Source organism: Parambassis ranga, chromosome 14, assembly GCF_900634625.1.
Source record: "Parambassis ranga chromosome 14, fParRan2.1, whole genome shotgun sequence".
Taxonomy (NCBI): Eukaryota; Metazoa; Chordata; class Actinopteri; family Ambassidae; genus Parambassis; species Parambassis ranga.
The window spans coordinates 10,099,398-10,119,031 of record NC_041034.1 but is presented as its reverse complement, the minus strand read 5'-3'; the positions used below and the strand labels follow the sequence as shown (position 1 = coordinate 10,119,031).

General features: G+C 43.3%; 1 protein-coding gene across 1 annotated transcript in view; it reads right to left on the bottom strand.

Moving 5' to 3' along the window:
* Window positions 1–3,052: 3,052 nt before the first annotated feature.
* Window positions 3,053–19,634, bottom strand: part of dchs1b (dachsous cadherin-related 1b) — a 70,959-nt gene continuing 54,377 nt past the window's right edge. Inside the window, exons 8-29 of the mRNA XM_028421926.1 lie at window positions 18,290–19,351; window positions 17,875–18,062; window positions 17,404–17,500; window positions 17,137–17,294; window positions 14,805–15,245; window positions 14,418–14,713; window positions 14,192–14,307; window positions 12,129–12,368; window positions 11,582–11,707; window positions 11,267–11,476; window positions 10,606–10,862; window positions 10,321–10,527; window positions 9,844–10,240; window positions 9,632–9,745; window positions 9,328–9,539; window positions 9,092–9,243; window positions 8,829–8,959; window positions 8,433–8,719; window positions 7,784–7,925; window positions 7,527–7,698; window positions 7,034–7,443; window positions 3,053–6,946 (exon numbers count right to left, since the gene is read on the bottom strand). Of these exons, the coding sequence (XP_028277727.1) occupies window positions 4,899–6,946; window positions 7,034–7,443; window positions 7,527–7,698; window positions 7,784–7,925; window positions 8,433–8,719; window positions 8,829–8,959; window positions 9,092–9,243; window positions 9,328–9,539; window positions 9,632–9,745; window positions 9,844–10,240; window positions 10,321–10,527; window positions 10,606–10,862; window positions 11,267–11,476; window positions 11,582–11,707; window positions 12,129–12,368; window positions 14,192–14,307; window positions 14,418–14,713; window positions 14,805–15,245; window positions 17,137–17,294; window positions 17,404–17,500; window positions 17,875–18,062; window positions 18,290–19,351 (7,463 nt within the window). The 3' untranslated portion in view covers window positions 3,053–4,898. The remainder of the gene's footprint in view (window positions 6,947–7,033; window positions 7,444–7,526; window positions 7,699–7,783; window positions 7,926–8,432; window positions 8,720–8,828; window positions 8,960–9,091; window positions 9,244–9,327; window positions 9,540–9,631; window positions 9,746–9,843; window positions 10,241–10,320; window positions 10,528–10,605; window positions 10,863–11,266; window positions 11,477–11,581; window positions 11,708–12,128; window positions 12,369–14,191; window positions 14,308–14,417; window positions 14,714–14,804; window positions 15,246–17,136; window positions 17,295–17,403; window positions 17,501–17,874; window positions 18,063–18,289; window positions 19,352–19,634) is intronic.

The window sequence follows — 19,634 nt, the reverse complement described above, 5'->3', positions numbered from 1 at the left end:
CTCAGGAGTCCCAGGACTGAGACTCCTGACACCACAAGCTGTTTTGTTTTCAGCCGGTATTAAGTTTTGTTGCTTAAGGTTAGGTTGGGATTAGATCATTTTAAAACATACAAATTCATAACATTGAAAAACATTCTACAGGGAAAACCTGTCCTGTCAGGCTGTTTTTGGCTGCCATCATGAACACGGAGGGATGTGGCCAAAGAAATAAGAACACATGTTCCTGTTATAAATGACTGAAATACCTCATGTAACATTTTCCTGGTGAGGGCAAGCTAAAGAAATCACATATACATTTACATTTTCTTTTTAAAAGTAAACCAGACACGATGTGACTGAGTAAAATAAAACACTTTTTTAAGATACTGACCAAATCCCAAGCATATTTATTCGGTCACACAGTCAAATCACACTATACACTATACACACTATATTCTTAGACTTGCACAACATACACCACATTTGGGTCATATTTTTCATGAATAGGATTTAATGAGGAAGCTGCTGTTACTTTGCTTCTTTGGCAAACATCAGTTTGAAAATCCCAGCAGAACGTCGAGCTCAGTTAAAAGTTCCAAAAGCTTCTATTTCTGCTCAGTTCTTGTGAACTCTCTATCTGGCTGCACTGACCTACATCCACACAACATCGACTTACTCTGGTACAATTCTTCATACTTAATGGCTGCAGGCGTATTTCGCTTTTTAGTCACTGTACATTCATGAACCTGTGCTGAATCATCATTTAATAACTGATCAAAGTCAGAATGAAAAAGCACCTGGATGCTAACTAACAGCATGGGCCAAGTCTGAAATGATGTTTACAGGCCTGATTCCCAGAGAGTGCAGCTGCATATTAGACAGACCCACTGGAAAGAAAACGCAGTGTGCTTTCTTGGAATGTAACATTTGCACAGAGTAAGATTTATCAAAGTGCCTGTTCTCCAAAGCTTTCACTTCTGGTCCAAATGCTTGTGGTGCCTTTTCTGGCAATTATTAAATTCCAAAAGCTGTCAGTGAAAATTATACTTTCTGAACAACTGAAGGTTAAAAAACTTTATTTGTGTCCCACTGTGAAAGTGGAAACAGCGATAAATAAGGCTTACTTGTATTGTTGTGAGACTTAAAGCTATTAAACATGTCTCAGGAAACTATAAGTTCATAGCCTAAGGTAGCAGGAGTCAATTTTACAAATCCTAGCAGTTTTTCAACGCAAGTCCTTCTACATAAAATGGTCATTGAACATACAGATCCTTTCAAAAAGTGAGCATCTTGGACCTTTGGAAAGTGGGCCACAGCAGAAATGACATCATCTCTCGCTCCATATATATATATATATATATATATATATATATATATATATATATATATATATATATATCAGAGATGAGAAAATATATATATAAATATATTTTCTCAGCACAGCACGCTGTGGTACTACCCTTTAGTCCAGCAACTATTTTTTTCCTTTCCGTCAGTTTCCATCAAAAAAGCCCATCATCACTGACTTTCTCTGGGAGACATTGATGCTTCCACTATTTTCTCTGGACCTTATGTAGGGCTAAATCAGTTTCTCAGCAGGCCGTAAGGGTTTCAACACTCATCAAACTGACGCTTTAGCTACTCAGTGCTTGTCATGGATAACTGTGTAGACCTTTCCATTTGGATTTGGATCAGCTCTATCATGATCATGTATGTGGTCTACTGCGGGATGACAATAAGGATCTTCCAGGGCGGTACCATCTTCCAGGATCTCTGTCATGTTTGAATTCAGCAGTCCATTTTTCAATAAACCAAAACAGAAATACCCCAAAATTTAACATATAAATTTGTCATAATATATGACAAAAGTCTTAAATTGCTGTTTTTAATTTCAGACTTTCTTTCTTAAGAGTTTCTTTAGATACCTATTAGTCATAAAAGGATGAATGGAACCTATTTTATTGTGCCTTGCTAGTATCACCACTGTCTCACAGATCATTACAATGCTTTATAACAAAACGCAGACACGATTATCATACCGTACCAAGGATTTGATTTTTGGCTTACATCTTTTCCAGGGGATAGACTTGTGCTCCAGACAGATTTCTCCCAGATTTTGCAACTAAAAAAACCTGCCAAGTATGTGCCTGCAGGAGCTGGACTCAGGCCAGTATCAGCTGGGGAGATTTGTTGTGGGCCATGTGTGTCACTGTGTAGTAGTATCTGAGCACATGTGTGCGTGTGATTATTTGACGTTGTGTGGGGTTAGTGAGGGAGTAGGCTGTAAGAGCAGTTCTGGGACAGCAGGCTGTAAACACAGCTGTGTGTGTGTGTGGAGGTGAACGTGAAAGTATGTGGAGCAACCTTTTCTTCCCTTTTAGGTATTGTGTTTTTATTGTGAATTATCCCACTGAGATGCACTTGTTTGTACAATATGGGCAAAAAATGTATTTATATGTTAACACCTAATTGTGCTATTGATCATCAACTGACTCCAAATGTATGATTATTTGTGCAATACATCACCTCCCTCTCATTTTACAAGACATCTTGCATCTCTCACTCTATGCTGCAGGAGCTCCTGTCTCTGGTTCTTTTCTTGCTCCTTGTCAAAATCCATCATCTTCTATACATAACAATAACAGACAAACACTTCAAGCTGTGTGTCTCATGACCAAATGAGGCAGAAATCTCCACCAGCTATCCAAACATGTGCATGCTCCGTATGCATTTTGCAATAATTCATATGTATCACATGCTTTTATAGCAGCTTGAAGCACTGCCTGCAGCTCAAGTTTCTGTGCGTGTGTGTGATAAAACTGCACAAAATGTTCACTTGGACTCAAAAGGACTTTTCTGGATTTATAAATAAGGCTGCATCAACTTAATAAGGGGCTCTGTTCATTTTTTTCTGTGTTTTTTTTGTTGTAGCTTTTGCATAAATGACTGAATATAACCCCAGCTTCTTCAAAGTTACTACTACTCACCGTAACATGGTTAAACTGTAATTGTACTTCTCACTTATTTGACCTGAATTCTGAAAGAAAGGTTGAGAAAGACTGACTCCAGTTTGTCAAAAGGGATCAGTAGGAATTTATTATTTGCTTTAAATACATGTATAGCTTGTTTTTTTTTTGCCATCGCTCCTCTGATCAGTCATGGGCAGTATCTCAAACTGAACTCCAAATTGAGGTTCTCTTCCGACACAGAACTGTTGAGTCAAGAGCCCGTCGTGCTGGAGTTTAGGCTCATAGCATGAGTCGCTTTCAGCTGAACTGGTGCCAGCTTTGCATGAGGTGATATGTCGGGTCTTGCAGAACAGAGGTAGAAGCCTTTTCTTGAAAACAAGAAGACATCTAATCACTGCAAGTAACCCCAAAAGAATTAAAAGCAGGCCAGAATGATCAATATACATCAAAATAATGACAAGGACAGTCTTACATCTGTTTGGCTACTTAAATTATTCTGAACAATGAGAGAAAAGAAAGTAGGTGCAAATGAGTTAAACATATGGAAACACCTCATCATCACAGAAATATAATGCACAGAGTCAACACGGAACATAAATGCTGCACTGTTTGCTAAATCCTTGTACATTCATCAGGGCTCATGCATTCAGGCATTTGGTTCCCATTTGTCTGGCTCATGTGCTACATTTGTCCATGTTTTGCCACTTTCCTCAGCCTGGTCATTGCATGTTATTTCCATTGTGCTGAGATGAACGACTTCACAGTAAAATGCATTTAAGTTAGATGTCAGTGACTTTGGGAAGCACTTTCTTTTGAAGACACAGAGGTGATCAGCAAATTGAATTATCCCTGAATAACAAAGGGAATGCGCTGTTGTGCATCTGGCACACGCCACAACAGAGTGCTGAACTGCCGCTATTTGGATTGAATACAGATTTTCATCCATTTGCTGTTTTTGATTTGGGATGATCAACAATTTGACAAAAAAGAAAAAAAAAGAAAAAATCTTAAGGTTACAACACAGCATGAAGTGAGCTGCGCTTGATTTCCTATTGTCCAACTCCTCTTTTCATATAAATAAGGTTAAAAACACAAACGTCTCTCACTCACTCACAACAAAATTGTCACAAGAGTTTCTAAAACCCTAGGAGACACGTACAGTACAGAGCCGGCACCATACACGCACAAATATACATATATGCAAATACACAAAACAATAACCTCTCAATGTGGGATAATGATTCTGAAATCATAAATTTATATAAAAATATAAAAATAAAAGTAAAATTAAAAAAAAGTGTCATCTGACTAGGTTGAAAACAATAATCTCCACCGCTTTCACTGTGTAATGCATTGGCAATTCAGTGACTCAGTGTCTATGTGAACTCACACAGTCCACAGGGTTCACAGACATGTCCAGAGGCCATTTCAAAAGCAGCCACTAATACTGGAGTGTAAAAATGTCCACAGACACAAAGAGAGGAACAAGGTCCTTAGCTCTCTGGCCAGCCAGCGAGGTAACATGAAAACTACACATTTATCTATCTACACACTAAGGGATCTCCCACTGCAGGGCATGGTAAGTGCACATTCCCATGAAGAGGTCAGTTTGCCCCTTTAACCCTGATGAGTTCATGGAGACCTGCGTCACTGTGAAAATGGGAGGTCGGTACTGGTCCTGTCAAACCAGGTACATGTTCCACTTCGTTGTTTCACTGCAATGCTGCCAATCAATTGAGTGGGCAATCATGTTTATTGCCCATGCATCATATGGTCAAATGTCTATCTGGGCTTTTGTGAAACCTTCATTCTCATAATGAAAGGTTTCAAAGAATGACAGTACAGCTGATTCCACCACTTGCTTTCTTTTGTTCCATGCAAAAGAAGAACCGCCAGGAAGGTCATATATTGCTGTCTGTCATAAAGTTCTTCTTTATAGTGATCAGTCAATTATATTCTCATTTCATGATCAGGGCTCTGGTCCAGTGAGGGTTCCCTTGTGCTGATCATGGATGCTGAGGGCCCTTGGTTGACCCCAAATGGAGAAACAGCTGGAGATCGAGCTGCTAAAGGTGACAGAGAAGGGGAGAAGCTTGGTGACATTGCTGCTGATGAAATGGATCCCTCGTGGCTGATCGGGGATCTACGGAGTGAGGCCAAATGAGGGAAAGTCCGCCCAATTATAGGGACTTTAGGGGGAACTGACATGGCCCCTGGGTGGGCCACTGATGTGATTAGTGGTGGAGGGTCAATTCTAGGTTTGGGATCCATTTTAGGCTTGGGCTGGAAGGGCTGGCGTGGGTTCTGACTCTGCTGAGCAGTTTCATCTTTCAGCCTTGCAATCTCTGTGAAGACATTAGCAAGAGGTTGGAACTGAGGGCACCAGTTGAGCAGATAATCCCAGTTATAGCTTCCACGGAGCTCCTCATCACTGGCAACAATAGCCGTGAGGGAGCCATCCACTGAAGGTTTACCATCCTCAGGGAAGGCATAATCCTTGGGGAGGGAAATGTTGAGACCGCGGCCTACTCCCAGGTAACCACCTCCCTCGTCCCTATAAACTGGGAGCTGGCCAGAGAGCAAGGTCCCGCTGAGACTGCCTCCCAGTTTCTTTCCTTTGAACCAGGTGCTGCCCTCCATAGCTGCAGGCTCACATGAGATATCAGAGAGCTGGTCAGCATCCTGCTGGATTCCAGAGTCTGGTCCTCTGGCAGAGATGTGCTCCTGCATGGACGAGGTGATGGAGGCAACGCGGGGATACTCGTTTATCATCCTGATCTCATCATCCTCTGCTGCCTCTGCTGATCCTCTTCCACTGGAGTGTGAGGGATCCAAAGATCCCCCACGTGTGTAGGGACCACCACCAGCCCCACCCTGATCTCCAGCATAGCCTGGCAGGGCCTGGTGGTAGATCCTTTCTCCTCCTGCACCTGAGTTGCATTCGTCCAGTTTTTGCAGGGCAGTTCCTGATGCAACGGTTCTGTTTCCTGTATCCTGGCCCTTCTTCCTCCTGCGTGACTTGACCAGGAACACCACAACAGCCATAACAACAAGCAATATGATAAAGCCAAGAGACACTGCAATAATGCTAATTAGCAGGATGTTGACATCAGCAGCCAGGCCAAAGTTGGTGTTTGTGACGTCAATGGAGATCTGGGCTGTAGTGGTGCGAGAACTATCTAGAGGACTGTGAGCTTTCACATCCAGGGTAATCACTCTGGTTTCCCGTTTAGTCCGGCCTGACCCGCTGCTACTACCAGTACCAGAACTATCCAGCTTGAGATAAATCACTCCAGTGGTTTTATTGACATCAAAATATGGAGAGCTGGAGATAGGAGAATACAGAACAATGCCATCCACCCCTCCATCCTCATCCGTGGCTTGGACGTGACCGATACTCTGCCCTTTCTTGGCACCTTCTGGGACTTCAAATGTAAAATCAGAAGATGTGAAGACTGGATCATACTCATCCTCACCTGTGACAAACACCTGTACTGTCACAGTAGCTGAATGGTTGCCTGAATCTACTGCAACTGCTACAAAATTAAAGGAGTTGACCTTCTCAAAGTCAAAGGGAATTCTGCTTCTGATTTCTCCTGAACTCTGGTCCACGATAAAGCTGTCTTTTCCTGCACCGGTTCTCTCCACCATGTAATACTTAAGGTGGCCAAACACTCCTGTGTCATGGTCTATGGCATGTAGAACTGTCACACCTGAGTTTGCTGGCTGGTTTTCTCTGATACTAGCTGTCAGGACTTCCACAGGGAAGAATGGATGGTTGTCGTTGACATCTTTGACTTCAACAACAACTGGAGCAAGTGCAAAGTGACCCTGTCCATCTGTAGCCTGAACGATGACGACATGTGTAGACTGGTGCTCACGATCAAGGGCTCGCTGAAGACGCAATGCTCCAGTCCACTGGTCCATGGTAAATAAGTTCACCTCATCACCTGAGCTGATAGTATACTGGACTTCAGCATTAGGTGTCGAGTCTAGGTCTGGCAACAGAAAATAAAGCATAATGAGTTAGGTAATATAGAAGAAGGAGAGAATATTTTTGGTTAGAGACAGAAGTTTTTGGCCACCTGTAGCAGTCAAGCGTATGACCTCAGTCCCTGCGGCAGCTCCCTCACTCAGTGACACAGCGTACTCCGCTCTGCCAAACACTGGAGGGTTATCATTCACATCACTGATAGTTATGACTGCAGCAACACTGGAACTCCTCTGGGGAACGCCACGGTCTGACACCACCACAGTGAGGTTATAAAGCTGCTTGGTTTCAAAGTCGAGCTCCTCTGCCAACAGTAGCGTACCAACTGTCTGAAAGCCCCGTCCCTCTAGGTAGCGCACACTGCTTTCGATTTGGAAAGCATTTCCTTCATTTCCATTTGCGATAGCAAAGTCAAACCCACAGTTTTCCCGAGAGAGATCACTGTCGAAGGCCTCAAAAGTCAGAACAGTCGATCCTAGGATGGTGTCTTCAGAAACAGTAGCTCTGCAAATAGAACATTAAATATGAAGGGACAGCTGCAGTGGTTATACCCAAGAAAAACCTAATGAAAAGGAACACAGACTGACCTGTACTCTGATTGGTGAAACACAGGAGCATTGTCATTGACATCAGAGATTTGAACCTGGACTGTAGTAAGAGAGGAGAGTGGAGGCAAGCCTCCATCCCGAGCTTCAATGACAATACTGACCGATGGACGTTCAGGGTCAAACTCAGCTCTGTGATTGATGAAGAGCGTTCCTGGATAAGAAAAGCAATGAGATTTAACCACCATTCTGAAAAATATTATGTTAATGATAAAGGGATGAAAGTCATGGTTATCCACCATTGGTTGGGTCAATGTAGAAACCCTCCTGGGTTGAGGACAATACTCTGTAGGTGATCCTTCCATTCTCTCCAGAGTCCTTGTCAGCTGCTGTTACTGTGATGACTGCACTTCCTGGTGGTGTGTGCTCAGGCAGGGTAATCTGGAGTGCAAAAACATTAATAACATTTGAGCGAAAGACACAGATGCACAGGCACAACAACACACACCACACTCACAGAGGGGGAAAGAAAACTTTCATAATGTTTTTCCTGTTTTTCCACACTATGTGGTAATGCTGAGGTCATTTCCTGAGACACAGTAGTAAATATTATACAGGCTCATCTCTCCAATATTTCCCCAGTCAATATTAGACAGTTAACTTTTATCACCCCCACTGTGTGCAAGTGGGAATGTACATGTGTTCTATTTACAGTGTGTCATTTCTACCAGTGCAGATTTGTCTGCTGGAGATTGAAGTTGTCTGCTGTAGTGTCTGAAGTCATTTTATTCTGCAATTAAACTTTATTAGGTGTGAATGCATCCAGAGTTTATGCATGGATTTTGTGCAAAGAATAAGAATGAGCTGTTTTTAAAGGTGCATGTATGTCTTTCTGAGAATAAACAAGTAATAAAACCCCATACTCTTCACCTGCTGTCTATCACCTACCTGATAAAGGTCGCTGGTGAATGCAGGTGCGTTGTCATTAATGTCCTCCACCAGTATGGTAATGTTAGCCTCAGTTTGGTGCTGGCTGTCTGTGGCTCTGACGGTCAGGGTGTACCATGGTTTGTCCTCAAAATCCAGGGGGGCAGTGAGTGATACGCCCCCACTGAAACGGTGAATACTAAACTTTCCTAAGGCTGTTGGGTCCAGCTGCAAGGAGTAGGACAGGGCAGGGCTGGAGTCCACATCGTTGCCTGTCACAAGAGTGATCTCTGTGCCTATCAAAGTGTCTGAGAGAAAGATGGAGAACATAAGAATGTTTGTTACACTCATCATTCCCATGCACACATCACATGGTCACATATAAGTCCAACCATTCCTTTAAATTAAAATACTTACTCTCTGGGATGCGAATTTCCTGGGGCACAGGAATAGTGGGACTGTTGTCATTCTGGTCAACAATAATCACTGTGAGTGTGGCTGAACCAGCCAACCGTGGACTTCCTCTGTCTGTTGCTGTGACTACGAGCCTGTGGGTGGCAGAATAAGGGTTATCCAAACAGTCTTCACCATATTGCAGAAACATATATATATATCCATTCTCAAATATGACCATGAAATGATTCTTATGGATGTTTATACACGATCAGATATGTGCTCACTTGGTCTGGGTAAAGATTTCACGGTCCATGATGGCTGCTGTGGTGATGCTTCCTGTCACAGGGTCAATCTTGAACAGGCCGCTCATGCTTGATGACTGGATAGAGTAGGTCACCTGACCATTCTGGCCCTGATCCACATCCTCCGCAACCACCTGGGGAAAAAAGAATAGTGTTAACATATTAGCTGCAGAATTCTTGTAGACCTATTACCTCTATGGCTTTGAATTCTTGTGAACCTGTATGATTGGCATTTCATATCCTTGTGCTTCCTTCATGTAGGCCACATAGTTTTGCAGTTGAAATCGAGGGAGGTTGTCATTGACATCCTGTAAGATCAAGTTAATAGCCATAAAAGATGTGGAGGACACAGTCGCAGCCTTCACAACTAGACGGAGTCTTGGGGTGTCTTCAAAGTCAAGTCCCCTGGAGCTCTGCACTAAGATTTCTCCTGCAGGATGCACACAAAAAGTATGTGATTAGTGATCAAAATCCAAATTGCATCCATTTTCTACGATGTATTCTGTTTTTAATGAGTTTCACCTGTTGAGGTGTTGATGCTGAAGGCCTGCTTTCTGTTTCCACTAAAGAGGCTATAGCTGATACCTGCCCGTGTGCCATCTGGATGTTGAGCTTGAGCCTGAGCCACAGCTGTGCCTGAAGCAGGGCAGAAAAACAGCAGATGATTTAACTAATATTTTACAGAAACAAAATAACTAACAAAGTTGTTCTAATTCCTAAAAAGGCTGTCTAACCTTTTGCAGCATTCTCCTGTAAGCTGACATCTCTTGCATTCCTTGAGAATCGAATGCCATTGTACCCCACTTCCTTCACATAAATCACCACCACTCCTTGTGCAGACTGAGCTGGACTACCTTGGTCCATGGCCTCCACTATGAGAGTCCTCTGAGCTTGGGTCAGATCTCCTAGTGGCTCAGTGGCCCTGATCTCTCCGGTCAGGGAGTTAATGCTGAAGCCTCTCACTGGGGCAGCAAAACGATAGAACACAGAACCATTGGCTCCAAAATCTTTATCCTCAGCCTTCATGGTGGCTAAAACCCGCTGGGAACGCCTGCTGGACACTTCAATGATAAACGGGTCTTGGATGAAGAATGGAGTGTTGTCATTGACATCCAGGATGTTGACTGTCACCTATAAAGTACAGGTCATGTAGACTGAGTAAAAAAAGAATTTCTAAAATGACAATCATTAACATGTGACTCCTCATTTACCTGAGCAGAGGTGTTCCTGGGTGCAGCAGGTGAAAGGTCGACAGCAAACACCTGGAAGCTGTACGATGCCCATTTTTCTCGGTCTAGAGAGGCAGACGTGGTGATACGGCCGGTGTTTTCATCCACAGTAAACGCTCCATGTGCCTCTTGGCTGAGGAAATACAGAACTCTCCCATTTAGGCCATCATCAGCATCTGTTGCTGAGACCTGGAAAATGTGAAAAAAGTGTTAAACATAAGCATATATCACGTATCTCTGTTCATCCTAATATCCAATTTTACATGCCTCCAAGATTTGATATCCCTCAGCAGCATCCTCTGACACTTCCACTGAGTAGCTGTTTTTACTGAAGACAGGACTGTTGTCATTAACGTCTAGCACTGCAACTTCCACCGTGACAGTAGCGCTGAGAGCGGGGCTGCCACGGTCTGTGGCCACCACCTCCAGAGTATATTGTGCCCTTTTCTCCCTGTCAAGCATGCGAGAGGTTGACAGGGCTCCTGTGCTGGTGTGGAGTTGGAAATCTCCATCAGGGTCTCCTGCTGTAGGAAGCAAAGAAAAAAAAACATATAAACCCAAAGGACATCTGTGCCAGCCCTGCACTTCAGTCTAAATGTGCTCCAAAGAGACGTTATATACTGCATTTGATAAAGCAATGTCAAGAGAGAGCTTGTGCAGATGTTATGGAAACAATAAAAGAGGAATGAAAACTGCTTCCAGGTGTCAATTGTTATGACCTGTCAACAATCTCTAAATCCATACTCGAGCACTTTCAGGCTGAAAAACACCAAAAATGACAAAAATGCTATATTTGTCCTAGGATATTGTTAATTTCACTGTAGACACACCCTGAAACGGTAATTACAGCAATTGTGGTGAACTAAATCACTCTTTATATCGACTCTAATAAAATCCTTGGGGTTAGACACACAATGCTGTTTCTTACCAGTGATTCTGTACTCCAGCTCTCCACCAGGACCAGAGTCAGGGTCTATGGCCTTGAGGAAGCACAGCTCCACTGGGGTCTGGTTCTCTGGCACCTCCAGCGCATACCACGGCTTTGCAAAGACCGGAGGATTGTCATTGACATCCTGCACCTCCACACGCACTACAGCCTTTGCAAAGTTAGGAGGTAGCCCTCCATCTCTGGCATACACTGGAAAGAACATGGAAATTATTAGGGTGAGGAATTCCATATAAAACTTTAAACTGGTGTACTTGAGGTGGATTTGTAATATACAGGATGCACATATTTTAGTACCAGTGAGTGTGTAGTGATTTTGTATCTCTGTGTCCAGCTCCCTGGTAGTGGTGATGACTCCTGTAACAGGGTTGATTATGAAGCCTTCCTCTGTCACACCACCATATGTTATATGCCCATTTGAACCTGCAGAGAAACAAATAAAAATATAAATAAAAGGCAGAGAAACCTATAAAACAGCCTACAGGCAGCAGTATTAATTAATCCAAAGCCACGTAGTGCTGGTAGCAATTCTTAATGAAAGATACAGAACTATAAGGGCTCTGAAGAGTGATTGTAACCACACATTTTCATTAGCATGTGCTTGTGGTTTGGTTTAAAGAGATCTGGTTTCTTGAAACCATTTATGTCCCTCTATTGTTAACTCACTTTTTAGCTCCATGTTTCTACTCATTCTTTCTGCACTGAAATTTAGAACCTCTTGTGTCCTGATGCAAGCTTAAGATCATTATATATTTGTCGAATAATCAGGCTTACAAACTGTGCAAAACATATGAATATTTTGTTGACCCTGAAATAGAAGACCCTTAAAACATCCGGTGAGTACCTTGGTCCCGGTCTGTGGCTGTCACTGTCAGCACTGTGGTTCCTGGTCCTTGGTTTTCCATCACTTGAGCCTCAAACTCTGCTCGCTGGAATACTGGAGCCTCATCGTTTACATCGATCACCTGCACACACAGCACCTGGGAGGTGGACAGCTGAGGTATCCCATGATCCTCTGCTACAATTGTGAGATTGAAAACTTCTTGCTCCTCGCGGTCTAAGGCTTTTAAGATAGAGAGAGAACCTAGAAAAACACACAGTAAAAAGTGATTAAGGTAATTTCTTTGTCTTAACTTCTGTGCGGCCGTGTTTGTGTTTTTAGATATTTGGGTATATGTTATTTTGTGTACCTGAGAGGCAATTTTGTAAGCCTTGAGGACCAGTAAAAACAAAAAGCTCTACAGCTTTCCTTTATGAGATTTTCCACAGTAAGAGCACAAAGACCACAGTTAGATCATGCCAGTTATTCATTCTAATGTAGATCTATGCATGTGCAGTGTGAAATCAGTTAACATGACCTTCGCTTTCTCCATCAAACACTACAGCATCTCTGTGCATTTAGAAAATGTGTAAGGCTTGAGCTGGCATCCGTATATGTGTATTTTATGTAAATTATGCCAGTTCACATAGGGACTGTGAAGCAGACCTCCACTGCACAGACTCTGGCTTCAGTTACTGGCCTACCTTTTATGTCTGCATCCCGCAGCTCTGTCATCACCCTGACTACAAGGAGGGTCAGCCAAAGTGAGAGGAAATGTGAAATGTGTGTGTACAGGTTTAGCTGACGTGCAGAACCTGAGAGACGTGTGTAATTTATAAATACCACAGCATGCCAAACACACATCGTGTTATTTTGAGGCTGAGGTGCTGATATTTCTGCAAGGTCTTGCTGGCTTCCCTATTTCAGCTACTGTTCTCTCCAGCAAATAAAGTATATAATATTAACCATACAATACATATACCTTTTTACATCTTCATATATGGCATATGGACATATGGCATATATATCCATGAATTGTAATGTATGTATGTATGACATGAGTAAATTTACTAATCTGTACTTCCCACCACTACCACCACCCCAAGTGGTATTGGACATTTGCACCAAACTAGGATATATATATATATGAAGTATAACAGGAAACTTCATAAAATCTACTTTTGAGGTTAATAGAAAATACATAAATGCCTTTAATGGAAACACTGGCTTTCAAGTGGCTTATAAAACTAGCAGTAATGTGAAATAACAGAAAACTGGCAGACCAGACATGTAATTTATAGGCAGTAATCAGTCTAATGATACCCCCCACATTAGCTGGGCAGTTTGGTTAATGCCTTCGCCGTTAATCTGCTATTACAGCTACTATTAAGCACACCAGCTTAACACTACACAGTCTGACAAACAAACCAGAAGTGAAATCAGCTCTTGTTAATGCGCCTGACACTTGACAGTAATGACGTAAAGACTTTCTTCCATCTGGAAGTTGCATTAAATATCTGTCCTATGGCTCTTAATCCCATCCCAGCCAGGGCCCGAGCACGCCTACACCACCCAGCTCCAACGATGAAGAGATTACACACAGACATAAGATATCAAGGGCTGTCCACATCCCTAGCCCAAATAAAGGTTAGTTCCCATGAAGGAATCCATCAAGAAGAGAAGCATTATCCAAGAAGTGAAATATTGCTCCAAGGCATTGAAAGATCCTCTAATAAAGAAAGCTTTCACGTGTTAAAGCAGTTGAGTCCCTGTAGACACAGCACTTCAGTGTGTAATTATGATCTTCTGGAAAGTTTTGTTCACTCAGGCAGCTTCCACTGGTGGGATTCTGATTATCTATCAATCATGAAATCCCACAGAAAAAGGCCACATACTTCGTCCAGCTATGTTAAATCATTCAAGATTGTAAACACAGGAAATTATGTGGTGGATTTCACACTAATTATCCAATTTGATGGAGTGTAAATTGGATATTTATGGAAAGTTCCCCTGTCTCATGATATATCATTTTAGCATTGTGATATTTTTAGCTAGTACTGTATGTCTCACCATAAAATTAAGCTTACCAGTGTTGGGGTTCAGACTGAAGCGACCAGCACTGTTGCCGCCCTGGATTCTATACAATACTCTGCCATTTTCTCCTTCATCTTCATCTCGAGCCATCACATACAAGATCACAAAACTGTCAATAAAAACACCAGAAGATGATGTCAGCAAACATGGCCACTTGAAAGTACATGAACTCATTTGTTGCATACCTAAAATGTGTACCCAAAACAGGCACGCACTCACCCTACAGGCTGATCCTCCATCACGCTGACTGCAGACGGAGAGCTAAAGACCGGAGCGTTGTCATTTTCATCTGTCACAAACACTCGAGCAGTGACTGAACCCCACCGCCTCTGAGATGGATCCACAGCCTGGTCTGTGGCTCGCACCACAAGGAAGAGGGAGGGCGTGGACTCACGATCTAACTTCTGCCCCAGGGTCAGGACTCCACTGGAGGTGTCGAGGATCAGAAGGTCAGGGATGTCAGGCCAGTAGTGTTCAATGGAGTAATGTAGCTCACTGTTGGGTCCACTGCCGTCCTATCAAAAACCATCAATAAACAGGTCAATAAAATAAGGAGTGGAGATAAATTGGTTTGCAGTTTTTGGTAAAGAATTATTTCTTTCCTACCTGATCCACAGCCTGGAATGTATATATGGAGGCTCCTGGCTCTATGTTCTCTGGGATCACAATAGTAACAGGGTCTTCTGTGAACTGGGGGGTGTGGTCATTGCTGTCCTGCACATTGATGTCCAGTTTCACCAGGTGGCTGCTGGGAAATGCCTGGGAGAAGTCGGACACTTCAATGTGCAGTGTGTACTTCGACCCCTTCTCATAGTCCAGCTCGCGCACCAGGTACACGTCGCCCTTTAAACGGTCCACCATGAAAGTCCCATCCCGATCTGTCCCTCCCACTACCAGGTAGGTCACCTGGCCTTCCAGTGCAGCAGATTCACGCTGGTCAGGGGGACGGACTGAACCAATGATGGAGCCTGGGGCCGCCCCTTCCACTGTGTTCAAGGTCATAGAGAGCACATTGGGTTTTGGGGCGGACCTGGAGGAGCTGAGAACCTGCAAGAAAGGAAACCAGAACTCATTTTCTGTGTATTTGTTTTAACTGAGGATTCAGATTGGAATCATACTAAAATTCTTTTCTATAATCGTCAATGGACCCGTCCCAAAAAAATGAAGAAAACGTGTGGGAAAAATTTTAGATATTTTATTTCAATAAAAGAGAAAAGGCCAGTACTGTGCCTTGTATGTTACTGGATCTCATTTCTTTTGATATTCTGCAGACAGTACAGCTACATGGCTCTCACCCCAACCATCCCTAAACGTAGCCTTGAGCTGGAGTCTGTTTCTGTTTTGTTGTTATTATTATAATAACCCTCACAGGCATTTTCAATGTGCGTGAAGACGTTCTGTGTGATCCTTCCAGTAAATATCTTGACACTGCGGCAGTCTGGCCTCAACATGAGAGTTGAGGTGTGTGATCTGTGACCACACAATAAAGAGTGTGAGGTGTGGAAAACTGTCAATAATCCAGTTCAAATAATGCGGCTCAATCAGCAACCTCCATATGCCGCAGTCTGGTCTAATGGGAGAACAAATACGTGCCAAAGGGGGCTTTGACACTGTGAACTGCCTTGAGGTATGATGCTGTTCTGGGACACATCAAAGAGTCTTCAAGACAGCAAACATAAGCAGATTTTAACAAGCTCTGGTTTCATCATTATATAAACTCACGCACAGACACACACAAACACACATATACCATTGCCCCCTTTGTTACCAAGATCAGCTGCGTAAAACGTGAATGTGGATGATAAAGATGAACCTCGAAGATGAAGGAAATGATGCACCTAATGTGTGCATATGCTAACACACACAACTGTATAACACACATATTTCTTGTGTTATATATATTTATATAAAACTTCATTAAGTTGATGAAGCTGAAAATATCTCCACCTCGGGCTGGGGGTAATTTGCTTATAATACATTACAGCACATTCCCTAGTGTTACAGCTGTAGTGTACTGTATGCTCCTATGCCTTTTGTATACAGGTCAACTAGCATGTGTACTGTAGTAGTTGAGGTGTACAACAATATCCCTACATCTGATTTTACACACAGCTATGTGAAAAGTTATCTCAAAATCATTATCTGGAAATGTTCCCCTTATGCGAGTCTTTGAATGTGTCATTACAGTAAGTGTGTCTGCGTGTATGTATCCCCTGCCTGCTACTGTAGAGTGGCGTATTCCCTTTCTACTCTTTGTGATTTGATGCAGCTGGCTCTCATCAAATCTCATCTGGGAGCATTTGATTCCGAGGTGCCTGTTTCCCCTCTGTCTAATCTCAGTGTCGCACAAGGAGAGCACAGGCGAAATCTAAGGCAAGCACTCCCACTGTAATTAGCATCCTTTTCCTTTGTGAAATCACATCACACACAAAAAAACACACACAGCTCTACAGTCAAAGCAAACCACCACCCTTCTCTGGCTGAATGCCTTGTTGGAGGACGTGTCTTTTCCTGCTGTTGAAATCCTGATATTGTATGTTGATATGCAGGACTGACCCTTCTAAAGAAAGTTCAGAACATTAACTTAACAGCGCCCTCCTGCAGCTCAGGGTTTCTCACCATGGGTTCTGGTTACCCGACTAACCTTTAGATCCGGAAACACACTTAGATTGGATAGATCCTTTTGTTTATAAAGGCACAGGTTCAGTTTCTTTCCTTCTCATATTTACCTCTTTTTTCAATTCCTCTGACAGTTATACTGTTCACTATGAGCACAGAATGAGGGCATTACTTACAGTAAGTAATGCTAAAGGACTGAGGTAATGTGACAGTTTCCAGTTTGGTCCCCCGAGCTGGCTTTTGTTTCCAATTGCCTGCTGCTGTAGGAATGTTTAGGAGATCCTAAAGATGTAAAGATGGATGTGGATGTGGATGTTACCTGTATCCGTAGTTGGCAAGTGGAGGTGAGGCCCGGCGTGCCGTGGTCAGCAGCAGTGACGGTAAGGATGTACTCGGCTCGTTCCGCCCACCGCAGAGGGGAAGCGGTCCTTATCTCGCCACTGGTGGGGTTGATGGAAAAACGTTCTGTTCTGGATCCTTAAGAGGACACATCAGCTCCAAGTTAACAGATCACAATGATATCATTGTAATTAATTGTAATGTTACAGCGTGAAAATGTAGGTGGACCATGATTTATGAGACTTACCTGATAAAGAGTAGAAAATGGTGCCGTTCTCTCCCTCATCTGGGTCTTTAGCTGTTACTGTACCTAACACTGTCCCAGATGGAAGCCCTTCCATCACCTACAATGAAGAATTCTTTACATTAATATCTTGCCTTCATGCTGTGTTTTCCTGTTCTTTATTTTCTTTTTGTTTCCTTTCTAGGACTACAGAGGATATGATATAAAAAGAAACTGAACTGTTGCTCATACATGAAGTGATAAGACTAAACATCCTTCAAAAATAATAAAATAAAAAAAATGTTCTTATTATAATATTTATGGAAGAAATCATGCAGCATGAGGAAATCATTAGGGAAAGAAGGTAACAAAGCATTTTGTTGTTGTCATTTGAAATCTAAGCTGTGGAAACAATTTACTACAAAGCTTCCACCAAAAATGATATTCACTGATGTTAAAATATTTATCTAAGAAAGCAGATGGAGGTCTCTCTACCTGAAGAATTAGCTCCCTGTCCGGCCTGGCATGAGTGAAAGCAGGGGCGTGGTCATTTTCGTCCAGCACAGTGATATGAGCGGTACCAGTGGCACTGCGAGGAGGCGTTCCTCCATCCTGTACAACCACAACAAGCTGATAGCTGGACTGTTGCTCCCTGTCCAAGGCCAGGCGAGTGCTGATCTCACCTACAAAGAAAGCACAAAGGGTTAGAAGGGGAGTGAGTGAGTAATTGCCATGTTAATCTAACTGAGAATGAGACATCATTCATTCCTCATGGGAAATTATGCTGATATTATCACAGCTTATGAAGTAACTTTATTCCCTGCAGTGTAACATAATTACAAAACATTACTGCTATTTAATCCAAAACCACATGTGTAAGTTATGTAGTGGTTATGGTGTTCATCTTCACCTGTTTGTGAGTTTATCTGAAAGTGCTTGTCAGCATGCAGCAGCCTGTAGGAGAGGCGAGCATTCAGTCCTGCGTCTCTGTCTGTTGCAGACACTCTGCCAAAGCCCGTCCCTGCCAGCAGATTCTCTCTGACAGCCAGGAACACCCTCTCCTGGCTCAGTCGTGGCGAGTTGTCATTCTCATCTGTTATTGTCACCCTGACAGTGGCGCTACCAGTCCTCCCTGCCCCACCTGGACCCGACGTAGCTAGTATGGTCAGCAGGTACATATCTTTGACCTCTCGGTCCAGAGAGCTCCGGACAAACAGCCAACCACTATCTGGCATGATGCCAAAACCGGCAGCATCACCATCAGGCCTGAGGCGATACAAGATAGAAGAGGAGGAAGATGATGATGAGGAGCTTCCACCATTCCCAGAAGCCTCTCTGTTCAGGGCTCGAACCTGTAGGAAACGTGTGTTGAGAGGTGTGTTTTCTCGTAGTTCCACACGATAGGTCAAGGTGTCAAAGTTAGGGCCTTGGGCATCTTGAGCTTGGATGTGGACCACAAGCATGAAGGTGGAGCTAAGCTGAGGTGCCCCGCCATCCTTGGCCACTACCTGAAGGTCATAGCGTGGGACGGTTTCATATGACAAACTCCCAATCAGTCGCACCTCTCCACTGCCTCGGTCAACGCCAAATGTCCTCTGGCCACTACTGCCTGCAGCACCGGCAGAGACTAGGTCAAAGCTGAGCTGGCCATTATGACCAGAGTCTTTGTCAGTGGCCTGAATGCGATAAATGACAGTCCCCATTTTGGTGACCTCTGGTAAAAGCAGGGACTCTGAGGAGGAGGGGAGGAAGGTGGGGGCATTGTCATTGATGTCCGAAATTGTTATGCGCACCCGGGTGGTTCCATAAGCTGGAGGAGAGCCAGAGCGTGCCTGGATCTCCAGATCAAGACTGGAGCAGGTCTCGTGGTCCAGAGGAAGGGCAGTCCGAATGGTACCAGAGGTACTGTCTACTGTGAAGTAACCATCAGGGTCTCCCGAAGAGATGGAATACAAGATATCCTTGGAGGCCCCTGAATAGAATAAGAAACAGCAGGTGTCAGGAGAAAATGAAGAACCTTCCATGAGAGGAGAGTTAAATTCAGTTTAAGTGGGCGAGGGCCAAGAGTTTTTACAGTAGCACAGACAGCACAGAGTTAAGTGTCCATCTATCAACTTCACCACTGATCATTCTGACTCCCACTCAGAATTACGGCCCCATTCAAATGCATTTTTCCATCACTGAGCACTGAGAGAAAATAAAGGTCTGGCTGCAGTAAAAATAGTCCTCACTAAAGCCCATGCTGTGTGATGGAT